The sequence below is a fragment of the Acanthochromis polyacanthus genome, chromosome 8 (genome assembly GCF_021347895.1).
Source record: "Acanthochromis polyacanthus isolate Apoly-LR-REF ecotype Palm Island chromosome 8, KAUST_Apoly_ChrSc, whole genome shotgun sequence".
Classification (NCBI taxonomy): Eukaryota; Metazoa; Chordata; class Actinopteri; family Pomacentridae; genus Acanthochromis; species Acanthochromis polyacanthus.
The window spans coordinates 7,993,546-8,007,603 of NC_067120.1; the positions used below are offsets into that span (position 1 = coordinate 7,993,546).

Below are 14,058 nucleotides of genomic sequence, written 5' to 3' on the forward strand. Positions count from 1 at the left end.
CTTTATATAAAAAAACTACATAAAGAGTCCTTACTTCCGATGACTACGTTTCCCAGGATGCACCGCGGCTGTCAGTTTCAGCCGAGCACTGTGCGGCTGTACGAGCAGAGAGCACTCAGACAGAAGGGCTGGCTCACTCAGTAAGTAACACATATTTGTTTTTTTCGACAACTATTGTGTATTCAACCTCCTACAGTATATCTAATAGTGGCAGAATGTGTCGCATATTACCTTGTTTCGATGTGTTTAATTTAACTAAAATCTTACCAGACTTGCTAGCCTACATTAGCTTGAGTTAGCCGTTCGTCTATCATTCCGGTAGCTAGCTTAAAAACCGAGAAGCCCCGGGCAGCTGAACGCTCAACATTTACCGGTAGCACACCTGGAAGCATCGTTTAGCTAGTTTTGGACCAGTCTACTTCATCTTTAGCTGTGTAAGACCTCTACCTTTTTACTCCTAACACAGTTTAGTCGTAGGGGAAAACGTTACCTCTTTACACGGTTCTCATAAATAAGTCACAGTCGCCACTTTCTCCGGTGACATTACGGCGGTTTTAAGTTGTTGTTTTGGACAGTCAGTAGTTGTTATCCATAAGGCAACGTCAGCAGTCAGTTCAGCTGTAGCTGGCCGTGAACGCATCACTGCTCGGTGTGTGAACCGCACAGGCTGCATGGTGTGAAGCAAAAACTACAATCTGCTCTATATGTCGTACACAGCTTTCAGTGCTTCAAGCATGGACCAAGACAACAATTCAGAGGTTGGTGGAAGACACATGCTTGTGTTTATTTATTTGCTTATTTGTTTTGCTAGAGTTCCTCCTCTAACTCTGACAGCACACTGATGTGATGCAGTCCTGTTCTGTTGCTAAACTGCTTAACTTGTTTGTCAATCGCCAATTATGTGCAATTACCCCATCTTTGTCAAACTGTTTAGACTAATCTGTTAATCTCGTACAGAAGTAAGCATGTTGTCTTTGTTTGACTTGGTTTTCTGTTTTGATGTCTGAAAGGATGAGTCAGTTGGCCCACCGGAGGATCCCTCAGAAGAGGAACTGCCCTGTCTACCTCCAGGGCTCTGTAAGCCTTTCTTCTTTTTTTATGAACCCACAGCATGTGCAGTGTATTTCATCAGAAAGATTGTGTAATACCTCTTTCTTTCTTTCTTTTTTTTCCTCCTAAGTGACCACTTCTTGTGTGCATCAACATGACAGACTTGTCATTATTATTACAGTGAATCTGTGTGATAAAACACCAAATGTTTTCTTAACTCATTTTCCCAAAGCTTTGTCAAGTCATCTGCTACTATTTCCTGGAGGCATTTTTTGAGCATCTCGAAATAGCAACATGTCATACCAAAAGAATGCTGTTTTTCCTGATGATGATTCACGTGCCAGTGTTTGCCTTACTGTCCTCCACCCTAATGCAAATGTAAAATACAACAGTTATATCTAGTGCATTGTGGAAAAATGCTTGAAAGTGAAAATATATATTGCTCCTTCAATATACTCTGCCCGGCCATAAAAATTAATATTTTGTCAGACTGCCTTTAGCTGTAAGAACGGCACTCATTCACTGTGGCATCATTTTGATAAGCTTATGCAAAGTCACGGCATTTATTTATGTCCAGAGATGCATTAATCTTTCACCAAGATCTTATATTGATGATGGGATAGTCGCACCGCTGGCAAAGTCTTCTCCAGAACATACCAAAGATTCTAAATGGGGCTGAGGTCTGGACTCTGTGGAGGACAATCCATCTCATGCTCCCTGATCCACTCACTCTCAATGTGAGCCACATGAATCCTGGCATCATCATCTTGTAACATGCAACATGAAGAAAAACTCCACTGATGGAAAGACCTGGTCATTCAGTATACTCGGGTCGTCGGCTGACCTCATTCTTTGGGAACATAACATTGCTGAACCTGACCAACCTCAGATCATAACTCTAACCCCCACAGGCTGGTAGACACTAGACATGATGACTGAATCACTTTGAGACAGGGTAAATCTGGACTCATCAGACCACATTTCTTCCTCGAAGATGAGTGTTCACCACTATCCTTCCAGGTTTTAATAATGTGTTGGACAGTTCTTAACCTGATTTTAGTAGTTTTAGAAGTTTTCTTTGCTTGGTGCAGGCCAATAATTCAACCCTTCTGAGACAGATTAACATCCTTTCCATGACTACAGTATATGTCTTCCAACATGGTTGTTTAAGAAATGAGAAGCTCCTCACTGCATCAGCTAGGGTTAAATAAGTTGTTGCTGCTGAAACGTCTTCATCACTGCAGTAATTATCCAATGGAAGACTCTTACCTATTTCCAGGTGGTGACTTTGCTTTTGGCCAGGCAGTGTGTCAAGGGTGGTTATAGCAAGGTATAAAATATTCTTCTTCTGGTTATTAACTGCTATTTCTATCTAGCGGACGGAGAAGCAATGGAGCTGCTGTGGCAGTTGCGATCCCAGCGGCGCCAGTCGTCTCCTGAACTCCCAGAGACAGTGACCCGTCTTACTGCCCCTGATGGCAGCCTGCTATACCTGGTAGGCACTGCCCATTTCAGCGACAGCAGCAAAAAAGACGTGGCCACGGTAAGTAGTTGAGAAATACACAGGATTTGTTCCGTGCAGAAAGCCTTTTCAAATGTGATATACTGTGAATTCTCAAGTGAAACAATGTGTGTAATCCTGTGACTGTGGAGAAGTAGTGTAACGTAGAACAAGTGATGTTGAACTGGCCTGGCTGTATAAACGGTAATTAGGTCGGGATTCCTATTTTGTCAAATATAATCTTATCTTCTTTCTTCCACATTGATTTCTTTGCTCTTTACTTCCTTCCTCAATGCTTGTTTGCCTTCACTTATGTCTGTTATCGTGCATGCCCACTGCTCTTTCCCTCCCCCACGCAGACGATTCGTGCCGTGCAGCCAGACGTTGTGGTGGTGGAGCTGTGCCAGTACAGGGTGTCGATGCTGAAGATGGACGAGAATACGCTGCTGAGGGAAGCCAAAGACATCAACCTGGACAAGGTTCAGCAGGCCATCAAGCAGGTCAGGCTTTCAAAATGAGGAGAAATAACAATGGTGGAGGCTGAAAAATGGCAAGAACAAATGAAATGGAGAAAGAAGGTGGAAAGAGTGAAACAAACACAGTGAGAGTACACTCTACTCTGAGTAAGGCAGCACTGGCCTTGTTCCAGCATGTGAAACACAGTGAAGAAGATTGCAGCATGTGCTCATTATAAATTGGGAAATAAATATTTTTGATGTATGATGCAAAGGCAGGATTAAGTGTCATCAAAGGGCTTTCAGGCTGTTTTGTACGTGTGTGTGTTGCTTTCTTGGTTTTCCAAATTATATCTATGAAAACAGAAGACACTAAAGGAATGTTTTAGAATATTAAATATAGAGAATGACCACTGACAACATTTCTGTTTCTATGTGAGTTAATTTATTCTCTCTGGTTGTCAGAATGGGCTGATGTCTGGCCTGATGCAGATTCTCCTGCTCAAAGTTTCCGCCCACATCACAGAGCAGCTGGGCATGGCACCTGGAGGAGAGTTTAGGGAGGCCTTCAGAGAGGTAAATCACAGGCACAAATGCAAGAACTTGAACAGTAATTTCATTTGTTGTCTTTATTTTGTTGTCTTTTTTTAACTTTTGAAGTTTTTCTATCCACACAGGCTGGTCGGGTGCCCTTTTGTAAATTCCACCTTGGGGACAGGCCAATCCCTGTGACATTCAAGAGGGCCATTGCTGCTCTTAGTCTGTGGCAGAAGGCACGTCTGGCCTGGGGTCTCTGCTTCCTGTCAGACCCAATCAGGTATAAACTCACCTTGATCACTTTTTGTCACACGTTGTCACAAGATTCTCTTTTCGTATTTACTCTTCAGTTCCACTGGTGTATGCAGATGTACTGTTTGTTCCACATGACTGAAATTTAGATGTCTCACATTACTACTCAATGTACCCCAAACAAAATACCAAAATTTAAGGAAAAAGTATTAGAAAATGTCATTCATGGGGAGCGTTTTTGGCCAAAGGGGTGACTATGCTAAGGGGTTCAGGAAGGTCCTAAAAAGAAAGTTTTAATGTTAATGCTGGACGTTGATGTATTGTGAAATTTGTGGAAATCCTGAAAGCAGCAGCAAACATTTTGCTTTCATTTTGCTTTGTTGCCTGGAAAACATGCAGCTACCTTATATGTGCAGGCATTATTCTCTCTTTCTATCTGTGTGGTGTGTTTACGAATAGGCAATGTGCGCCCACACATATTTTCCAGAGTACAAGCAACTCTGCCAATTTTTTAACCGCCAATGTCTGTTGTATCTGACTGGAAGCTTTCTGCATAAAGTGATTGTGTGTCCATCTTTCAGCTTCTCTGAGATTCAGCCTTAAAATTACTGTTAGGTTCCCTGATGTATAAAATGGTGTTGCTTGAAAGTATGTTATGAAAACCACTCAGACAGCATGAAAGGAGACTTTTTCTGCTCACCACTTACTATTGTGACACAACTTATGGACTGGAATTTTACATCTCAACACTGAAAATGCAAGAATAAATGTCACCTTCATCTTGTATTAAGACTTTTAATAGTAAATGCTTCTTAGTTTAAAAAAGAAAGATGCAAAACATAACCTCATATAAATATTATGCAGATTTGATCAGGTTATACACGTTTCTGTTTCCTCACTGGACTGCGTATGAACAGAAAATATATTTGCTCTCCGTCCGACGTGGTGTTGAGCTGACTGTGTTGGACCTTGTGTCATGTTTCAGTAAAGAGGATGTGGAGAAGTGCAAACAGAAGGACCTTCTGGAACAGACCATGTCTGAGATGATCGGCGAGTTTCCTGCTCTTCACCAAACCATTGTGGCTGAAAGAGACATCTACCTCACGCACACGCTCCGCCAGGCTACACGCTGTGTGGAAGCCCCCCCTAATGCTCAGAGTGCGTATTACACTGCTCAATAAACTAGTAATCACTTCTATCTTTTTGGTTTTATCTTGTAAGTGAAGTAGATGTATATGTTTTAAAGCCCTTCATTTTCTCCTTGATGTTTGCTGTATTTATATTATATTTCTGGGTTGATTTTCATTCAAATATGTGTCACATAAAGTGCTCTTTTATCACTTTAACATCAACTGGTTTAAATTGTAATTAACTTTTTGACTTTGTTTTCAGAACTGTATATCTTTACTTGATGTAGTTCTATTTTTTCCCTGACAAGAAGTGTCAGCCCACTGTGTTTATCTATCATCAAAGGCGTAGCTAAGCTGTTGCGTAATGAACTGGACAGTAATGACGGTGTGGTTTTAAATGCAGCACAGACTGTTAATGGAAATGCTCAGTCATATTTAATGTAACTTTTTTACTTTATTGTACAGAGACAGTGGGACATTTTTCTTGTTGTGTTGCTTCCTTTTTTTAAATTTCTTTAAAAGTTAAATCTGTCTTTAAGAAACTTCAGAAATTGATGCGGGTTTATGGAATCATATTGTAGTTTATGTACCGTACATGTATTTTTTTTCTAGGAGAACCCTAGAGAGGGGTTGTGTTTCTGTCAGTTATGTTTAAATCTTCCACTTGTGCAGTATTTCTTTTTAAAGTTTTTAAAATGGTGGTCAATGTCACAAGAGACACCCCGTAGTTTCATACCTGATATGAATATGAATAATTCAATGTTGCAGATTGCTTAGGTAACAGAAGCTTTGATATTCTTTTTGTAGAAGTGCCTGCTGTGGTGGTGGGAGTCGTAGGGATGGGTCACGTCCCTGGTATAGAGCGAAACTGGGAGAAGCAGCTCAACATTAATGAAATCATGAGGTATGTTTATCCTGCAGCTTTGACCATATCAATTATGCATATTCAATAAACACGTATTAATTGTGTTTGACCAGACAGCACCACAGCTACTCTGCGTTTCTGTCTGTCTTCTCCTCAGTGTTGCACCTCCCTCACGTTTTGGCTGGGTGTTGCGTGCAGTCGTGAAGGGCGTCGTGGTGGGAATGCTAGGATACGCCTGCTACCGCGCTGGAGGGAGTATAGGTAGAGTCCTGCTGTCTTTACCTGCAGTCCAATCATTACTGGAGACACTGCAGCCGCCCCCTGCTTGACCCCCTCGAAGCCATCAGCGACACGACCTCTGATCCCTTGAAACAATGCATCTATCACCAATGGCCTTAAAAACAGGAGGTGAGGCTGGAGGAGAGGGTTCGCCAGCCCACACTAAGAACTCACAAGGACCTCGGGGGGTTAAGAACCCCTCCGCCTCGTATTAAAGTCCCTGCAGACGCCGCAGGGCTGTACTGCCAAAGAAACCGTGACAGTACTCTTAATGTTTTTTGCATATTTTGAGCAAATCCTGCATTTTGTAAGATTTGAAAATGCCAATAATTTCTTCCAAGTAGGTTTATATTTTCCCAGTCAGTCTGTTAATGACTTACACACACACACAAAGACACAGTTTTTATTTGATGAATATCATTGGAGCTGTTTTCTGAGAAGAAGCTATCTCCTTTCTAATTCCTCATTTCTGGTGCATTATTGTTGGTAATTATCCCATTTCAAGTCCAGCACTTTATAGGAGCCTGATAGAGTCTTGTTCTGTACATGCAGCCTGTGGAAATGAAAAGAAATATATATTCAGTCATAGCTAGAATAAACAAGTTAGAAAATGTAAGCAAGGACCTCTATAATAGCCTTCAGTTTTTATAGTTAGTGGACAAAGTGACCCACATGGTGTGAGGTCAAATCATTTCCCTACTTCTTCATAAATCTACTGTTTATCATGTATATTCCTCAAAATTCACATCCAGGATTGGCCTAAGATGAGTGTGACTTCCCACGTGCACAGTCCTGCCGACGTCAACAGACAAGTGCCTCATGTTGCAGCTGTAAGGGCTACTGGTAAACTAACTGGAAAGGCAAAACCTTGTGTCGCATGCAACTTAAACTTACAAAATGGTCAATGCAAGTTCTTAAGATTCTGTCTTTGTATAACCACGTGATAAGCCAGTTTTATAAATACCCTAAATATAGACATTTAGTTGTTTGACTTCAGTTAAACCCTACATATCATACATTAATCAGAGATCTGATGCAGGACAGGCTTAAATATGCCTCAGGAAGAGCATCGCATCATCCTGTCGTCTGTATATTTGATTGTACCTCCGATATGAGCTGCCCTCACATTTAGGCTTTAACTGACTCCATCTCTGAGGAAAGGTTCTTACTTGACATATGCATCATAAATAGATAGCCATCTGAAAACTATCACATCTGACATTCAGCACACCAGCTGTTTGTACTTTTATAATATATGCATTATAATTTCCCAGTCTGATTGTGAAACGGGGTCAGGGACTGAGATCGAAATGAAATTAATGTGTTTTCCTCAAATTAAGGATTGAACTTGGCCATAATGGTTTCTTTATGGACTTGTTTTGCTTGCTGTCGAGGAGACTGACAGTTGGGGTTGGTCAGAGTTGGGAGATAAAGCCTTACGCTGAGATCACTGCTGCCTTTGACCGTCAGATTGCCTCCTCTGCTGAGGCTTGTTTCCTGCATCTATAGTACAGAGCTTCTTACCACACATTGGCCAGATGACATCCCAATAAATTTCAAACAAAATAATTATGTGATTACAAGTTTATGTACCAAACACCAATTCCTGGATAATGTTAATCGATTGTGTGTACAGTTCTCACATTATTTACTGTTGTGTGTTCATGGGAGATATGAAAGAAGTAAATCATTTCATCCTAAAAACATAATCAGACCACCTGCCAGTTACCTACACTTTGAGCTAACTCAGATAATCTGTCTTCCAACTGTTAAATAAATTCTCTTGCCTAAGTAGGAGATAAGAATATTGAGAAAGTAGAGGTCAGATGTAGTCCAGCCTCTCAGTTCCTCTGCAATATAACTCAAATACTTTGTCTGCCTCCCTCCCACATCTTTTTAAAAGACTCGATCTGCTGTATGTCTGCGAAGAAAGCTGTATGAATGCCTGTATTTGTTGTAAGATTTGGTTCCCCATCCCCTTGTGTTGTATTGTCATTGTTAGCATACCAAACATTGATTCAATAATGGATTACACAAATATTTGAAGTAAAGAAGTTATATTTGCCTCAGAAATGTTGCTGTCCAGTCATTTTATTTTCTTATTAAAATGCTAATGTATGTGTGAGGCTACATGATGACAAAATTAATTCACATGATTTCTGATGCCTTTATATGTAAAAGAGGGAAATGGTCTCTTTGCAATTATCCTATGGTATAGGATAATTGATAATAATTGAGGTATAGTCTCTAAACTGTGACTTCAGGAAAGAAATCAGTCATTTCAGTAACAATGTTGGAGCAAATGTAAAACTGCATTATGAGGTGAACAGGTCCTGTAAAGCTACAAACAACTGGATTGGTTGTAATCCTGGACACAAAGAAGGTTATGGCAGAAAACTGAAAAGCAATGACAAAATGATAACTGCTGGAAGAGTCATTCATTAGAATGATTTACACGCAATTTGGTATCCATACATAACGTAGACATGCAAAACGCATGCCTGTGCTCAGCACAAGGTTATTTTTTATTAAATATTTCATCCATCGTAAATGATATGTCAACTGAGCATCCATGGCAGAGTACTGCGCTCTCTGAGTGCTTTTCTAGTTTAGTATGTTGTCTAAAATATCACTAGAACGTCATAGTTTAGTATGTCGTTTAACAAGAGGAAAAAGGTACCAAGGTAGGTCAACTGGTTGAGAGGGTGACTCACAAACAAGACTGCATCAGAGACGCAGGTTTGATTCCAGCTCATGGCCCTTTACTGCAGGTCTTCCCTGTCGTCCTCTCAACTGAGTTAAAAAATGTCATAGTATGTCGTCCAAAATGGGGTGAAAACGTCATATCCTCCGTATGTCCTCCGAAAATGGACAAAAAATGTCATAGTTTAGTATGTCTTCCAAAATGTGAAAAAAAACTCATAGTTTAATATGTGGTACAAAATGCCACCAATAATGTCATAGTTTAGTATGTCGTCCCAAAAATCATCAAAAATTACATAGTTTAGTATATCATCCGAAAATGGACAGGAAATGTGATTTTTTGTCCGAAAATGGACAAAAATGTCATAGTTAGTATGTCCTCTGAAAATGGACAAAAAACGTCGTAGTTTAGTATGTCGTCCGAAAATGGACAAACAACGTCATAGTTTAGTATGTTGTACAAAAATGCACAAAAAACGTCATTTTTTGGAATGCCATCTGAAAACGGACAAGAAACGTAATTTTTTAATCCGAAAATGGACAACATCATACTTCAGTATGTCGTCCGAAAATTGACAAAGACGTAATTTTTGTCCGAAAATGGACAAAAACGTCATAGTTTAGTATGTCATCTGAAAATAGACAGGAAACGTCATTTTTTATCTGGAAATGAAGAAAAACGTCATAGTTTAGTATCTCGTGCGAAAATGGACAAAAAAGTCATAGTTTAGTGTGTCGTCCAAAATGTGACAAAAACGTCATACTTTAGTATGTTGCCCAAAATGTGGACCGGACTGGAGTTGAGGAAAACGTGGACCGGATCGCTCCAAAAAGTGGACCGGACAGGAGTTGAGGAAAACCTGGACCGGATCGCTCCAAAAAGTGGACCGGACTGGAGTTGAGGAAAACCTGGACCGGATCGCTCCAAAAAGTGGACCGGACTGGAGTTGAGGAAAACGTGGACCGGATCGCTCCAAAAAGTGGACCGGACAGGAGTTCAGGAAAACCTGGACCGGATCGCTCCAAAAAGTGGACCGGAAAGGAGTTCAGGAAAATGTGGACTGGATCGCTCCAAAAAATGGACCGGACTGGAGTTGGGGAAAACGTGGACCGGATTGCTCCAAAAAGTGGACCGGACTGGAGTTGTGGAAAACATGGACCGGTTCGCACAAAAACGTCATAGTTTAGTATGTCGTCCGAAAACGGACAAAAAACATCATAGTTTAGTATGTCGTCCAAAAATGCACAAAAAAACGCCATAGTTTAGTATGTTGTCCGAAAATGGAAAAAAACGTCATAGTTTAGTATGTCATCCAAAAATGCACATAAAACGTCATAGTTTAGTATGTTGTCCGAAAATAGACAAAAAAACCCCGTCATAGTTCAGAATGTCTTTCAAAAATGGACATAAAATGTTATAATTTAGTATGTTGTCCAAAAATGTCATAGTTTACTATGTTGTGCGATAATGGACAAAAAAGTCATCGTTTAGTATGTAGTCCAAAAATGCACAAAAAAAGTCATAGTTTAGTATGTCGTCGGAAAATGGATAAAAAACGTCATAGTTTACCATGTCGTCCGAAAATGGAAAAGAAACGTTATTTTTTGTCCGAAAATGGACAAAAAACGTCATAGTTTACGATGTCGTGCGATAATGGACAAAAAACGTCATAGTTTAGTATATTGTGCGAAAATGGACAAAAATGTCATTTTTTGTCCGAAAATGGACAAAAACGTCATAGTTTAGTATGTCGTCCGAAAATAGGTAAAAAAATGTCATAGTTTAGTATGTCGTCGGAAAATGGATAAAAATGTCATAGTTTACTATGTTGTGCAATAATGGACAAAAAGCGTCATACTTTAGTATGTAGTCCATAAATGGACAAAAACGTCATTTTTTTGTCCGAAAATGGACAGGAAACGTCATACTTTAGTACGTTGCTCAAAATGTGGACCGGACTGGAGTTGAGGAAAACATGGACCGGATCGCTCCAAAAAGTGGACCGGACTGGAGTTGAGGAAAACGTGGACCGGATCGCACAAAAAAGTGGACCGGACTGGAGTTGAGGAAAACATGGACCGGATCGCTCCAAAAAGTGGACCGGACTGGAGTTGAGGAAAACGTGGACCGGATCGCTCCAAAAAGTGGACCGGACTGGAGTTGAGGAAAACATGGACCGGTTCACAAAAAAACGTCATACTTTAGTATGTCGTCCGAAAACGGACAAAAAACATCATATTTAGTCCGAAAATGGAAAAAAACGTCATTGTTTAGTATGTCGTCCAAAAATGGAAAAGAGACGTTATTTTTTGTATGAAAATGGACAAAAACATTATAGTTTAGTATGTCGTCCAAAAATGCAAATAAACGTCATAGTTTAGTATGTTGACCGAAATGTGGAAAAAACGTCATTTTTAGTCCGAAAATTGACAAAAACGTCATAGTTTAGTATGTCGTCCGAAAATGGATAAAAAACGTCATAGTTTAGTATGTCGTCGGAAAATGGATAAAAATGTCATAGTTTACTATGTTGTGCGATAATGGACAAAAAACATCATTGTTTAGTATGTCATCCAAAAATGAACAAAAAACGTCATCGTTTAGTATGTTGTCCGAAAATGGACAAAACATCATTTTTCGTCCGAAAATGGAAAAAAACGTCATTGTTTAGTATGTCGTCCAAAAATGGAAGAGACGTTATTTTTTGTATGAAAATGGACAAAAACATTATAGTTTAGTATGTCGTCCAAAAATGCAAATAAACGTCATAGTTTAGTATGTTGTCCGAAATGTGGAAAAAACGTCATTTTTAGTCCGAAAATTGACAAAAACGTCATAGTTTAGTATGTCGTCCGAAAATGGATAAAAAACGTCATAGTTTACCATGTCGTCCGAAAATGGAAAAGAGACGTTATTTTTTGTCCGAAAATGGACAAAAAACGTCATGGTTTAGTATGTAATCCAAAAATGCACAAAAAACGTCATAGTTTAGTATGTTGTCCAAAATGTGGAAAAAACGTAATTTTTTGTCCGAAAATTGACAAAAACGTCATAGTTTAGTATGTTGTCCGAAAATGGAAAAAAAACGCTATTTTTCATCGAAAAATGGACAAAAACGTCATAGTTTAGTATGTCGTCGGAAAATGGATAAAAAACGTCATAGTTTACCATGTCATCCGAAAATGGAAAAGAAATGTTATTTTTTGTCCGAAAATGCACAAAAAACGTCATAGTTTAGTATGTCGTCCGAAAACGGACAAAAAAACGTCATAGTTTAGTATGTTGTCCGAAAATGGACAAAAATATCATTTTTTGTACGTCGTCCGAAAATAGACAGGAAACGTCATACTTCAGTATGTTGCCCAAAATGTGAACCAGACTGGAGTTGAGGAAAACATGGACCGGATCGCTCCAAAAAGTGGACCGGACTGGAGTTGAGGAAAACGTGGACCGGATCTCACCAAAAAGTGGACCGGACTGGAGTTGAGGAAAACGTGGACCGGATCGCTCCAAAAAGTGGACCGGACTGGAGTTGAGGAAAACATGGACTGGTTCGCACAAAAACGTCATACTTTAGTATGTCGTCCGAAAACGGACAAAAAACATCATAGTTTAGTATGTCGTCCAAAAATGCACAAAAAACGTCATAGTTTAGTTTGTTGTCCGAAAATGGACAAAAATATCATTTTTAGTCCGAAAATGGAAAAAAACGTCATTGTTTAGTATGTCGTCGGAAAATGGATAAAAAACGTCATAGTTTACCATGTCGTCCGAAAATGGAAAAGAAACGTTATTTTTTGTCCGAAAATGGACAAAAAAGTCATAGTTTAGTATGTTGTCCGAAAACGGACAAAAATGTCATAGTTTAGTATGTCGTCCGAAAATCGACAAAAACGTCATAGTTTAGTATGTCGTCTGAAAATAGACAGGAAACGTCATACTTTAGTATGTTGCCCAAAATGTGGACCGGACTGGAGTTGAGGAAAACGTGGACCGGATCGCTCCAAAAAGTGGACCGGACTGGAGTTGAGGAAAACGTGGACCGGATCGCTCCAAAAAGTGGACCGGACTGGAGTTGAGGAAAACGTGGACCGGATCGCTCCAAAAAGTGGACCGGACTGGAGTTGTGGAAAACATGGACCGGATCGCTCCAAAAAGTGGACCGGACTGGAGTTGAGGAAAACGTGAACCGGATCGCTCCAAAAAGTGGACCGGACTGGAGTTGTGGAAAACATGGACCGGATCGCTCCAAAAAGTGGACCGGACTGGAGCTGAGGAAAACGTGGACCGGATCGCTCCAAAAAGTGGACCGGACTGGAGTTGAGGAAAACCTGGACCGGATCGCTCCAAAAAGTGGACCGGAAAGGAGTTGAGGAAAACGTGGACCGGATCGCTCCAAAAAGTGGACCGGACTGGAGTTGAGGAAAACGTGGACTGGATCGCTCCAAAAAGTGGACCGGACTGGAGTTGAGGAAAACGTGGACCGGATCGCACCAAAAAGTGGACCGGACTGGAGTTGAGGAAAACGTGGACCGGATCGCTCCAAAAAGTGGACCGGACTGGAGTTGAGGAAAACATGGACCGGTTCACAAAAAAACGTCATACTTTAGTATGTCGTCCGAAAACGGACAAAAAACATCATATTTAGTCCGAAAATGGAAAAAAACGTCATTGTTTAGTATGTCGTCCAAAAATGGAAAAGAGACGTTATTTTTTGTATGAAAATGGACAAAAACATTATAGTTTAGTATGTCGTCCAAAAATGCAAATAAACGTCATAGTTTAGTATGTTGACCGAAATGTGGAAAAAACGTCATTTTTAGTCCGAAAATTGACAAAAACGTCATAGTTTAGTATGTCGTCCGAAAATGGATAAAAAACGTCATAGTTTAGTATGTCGTCGGAAAATGGATAAAAATGTCATAGTTTACTATGTTGTGCGATAATGGACAAAAAACATCATTGTTTAGTATGTCATCCAAAAATGAACAAAAAACGTCATCGTTTAGTATGTTGTCCGAAAATGGACAAAAACATCATTTTTCGTCCGAAAATGGAAAAAAACGTCATTGTTTAGTATGTCGTCCAAAAATGGAAGAGACGTTATTTTTTGTATGAAAATGGACAAAAACATTATAGTTTAGTATGTCGTCCAAAAATGCAAATAAACGTCATAGTTTAGTATGTTGTCCGAAATGTGGAAAAAACGTCATTTTTAGTCCGAAAATTGACAAAAACGTCATAGTTTAGTATGTCGTCCGAAAATGGATAAAAAACGTCATAGT

The 14,058-nt window shown here is 39.8% G+C and overlaps 1 protein-coding gene across 1 annotated transcript; it reads left to right on the plus strand.

The window, feature by feature from the left end:
- Window positions 1-56: 56 nt before the first annotated feature.
- Window positions 57-8,142, plus strand: trabd (TraB domain containing). The gene is made up of 10 exons (XM_022189624.2): window positions 57-140; window positions 718-758; window positions 1,011-1,077; window positions 2,427-2,593; window positions 2,911-3,051; window positions 3,472-3,582; window positions 3,684-3,823; window positions 4,781-4,953; window positions 5,733-5,829; window positions 5,948-8,142. The coding sequence occupies exons 2-10, from the start codon at window positions 735-737 to the stop codon at window positions 6,117-6,119; spliced, it is 1,092 nt and encodes a 363-aa protein (XP_022045316.1). The 5' UTR covers window positions 57-140; window positions 718-734; the 3' UTR covers window positions 6,120-8,142.
- The last annotated feature ends 5,916 nt before the right edge of the window (window positions 8,143-14,058 follow it).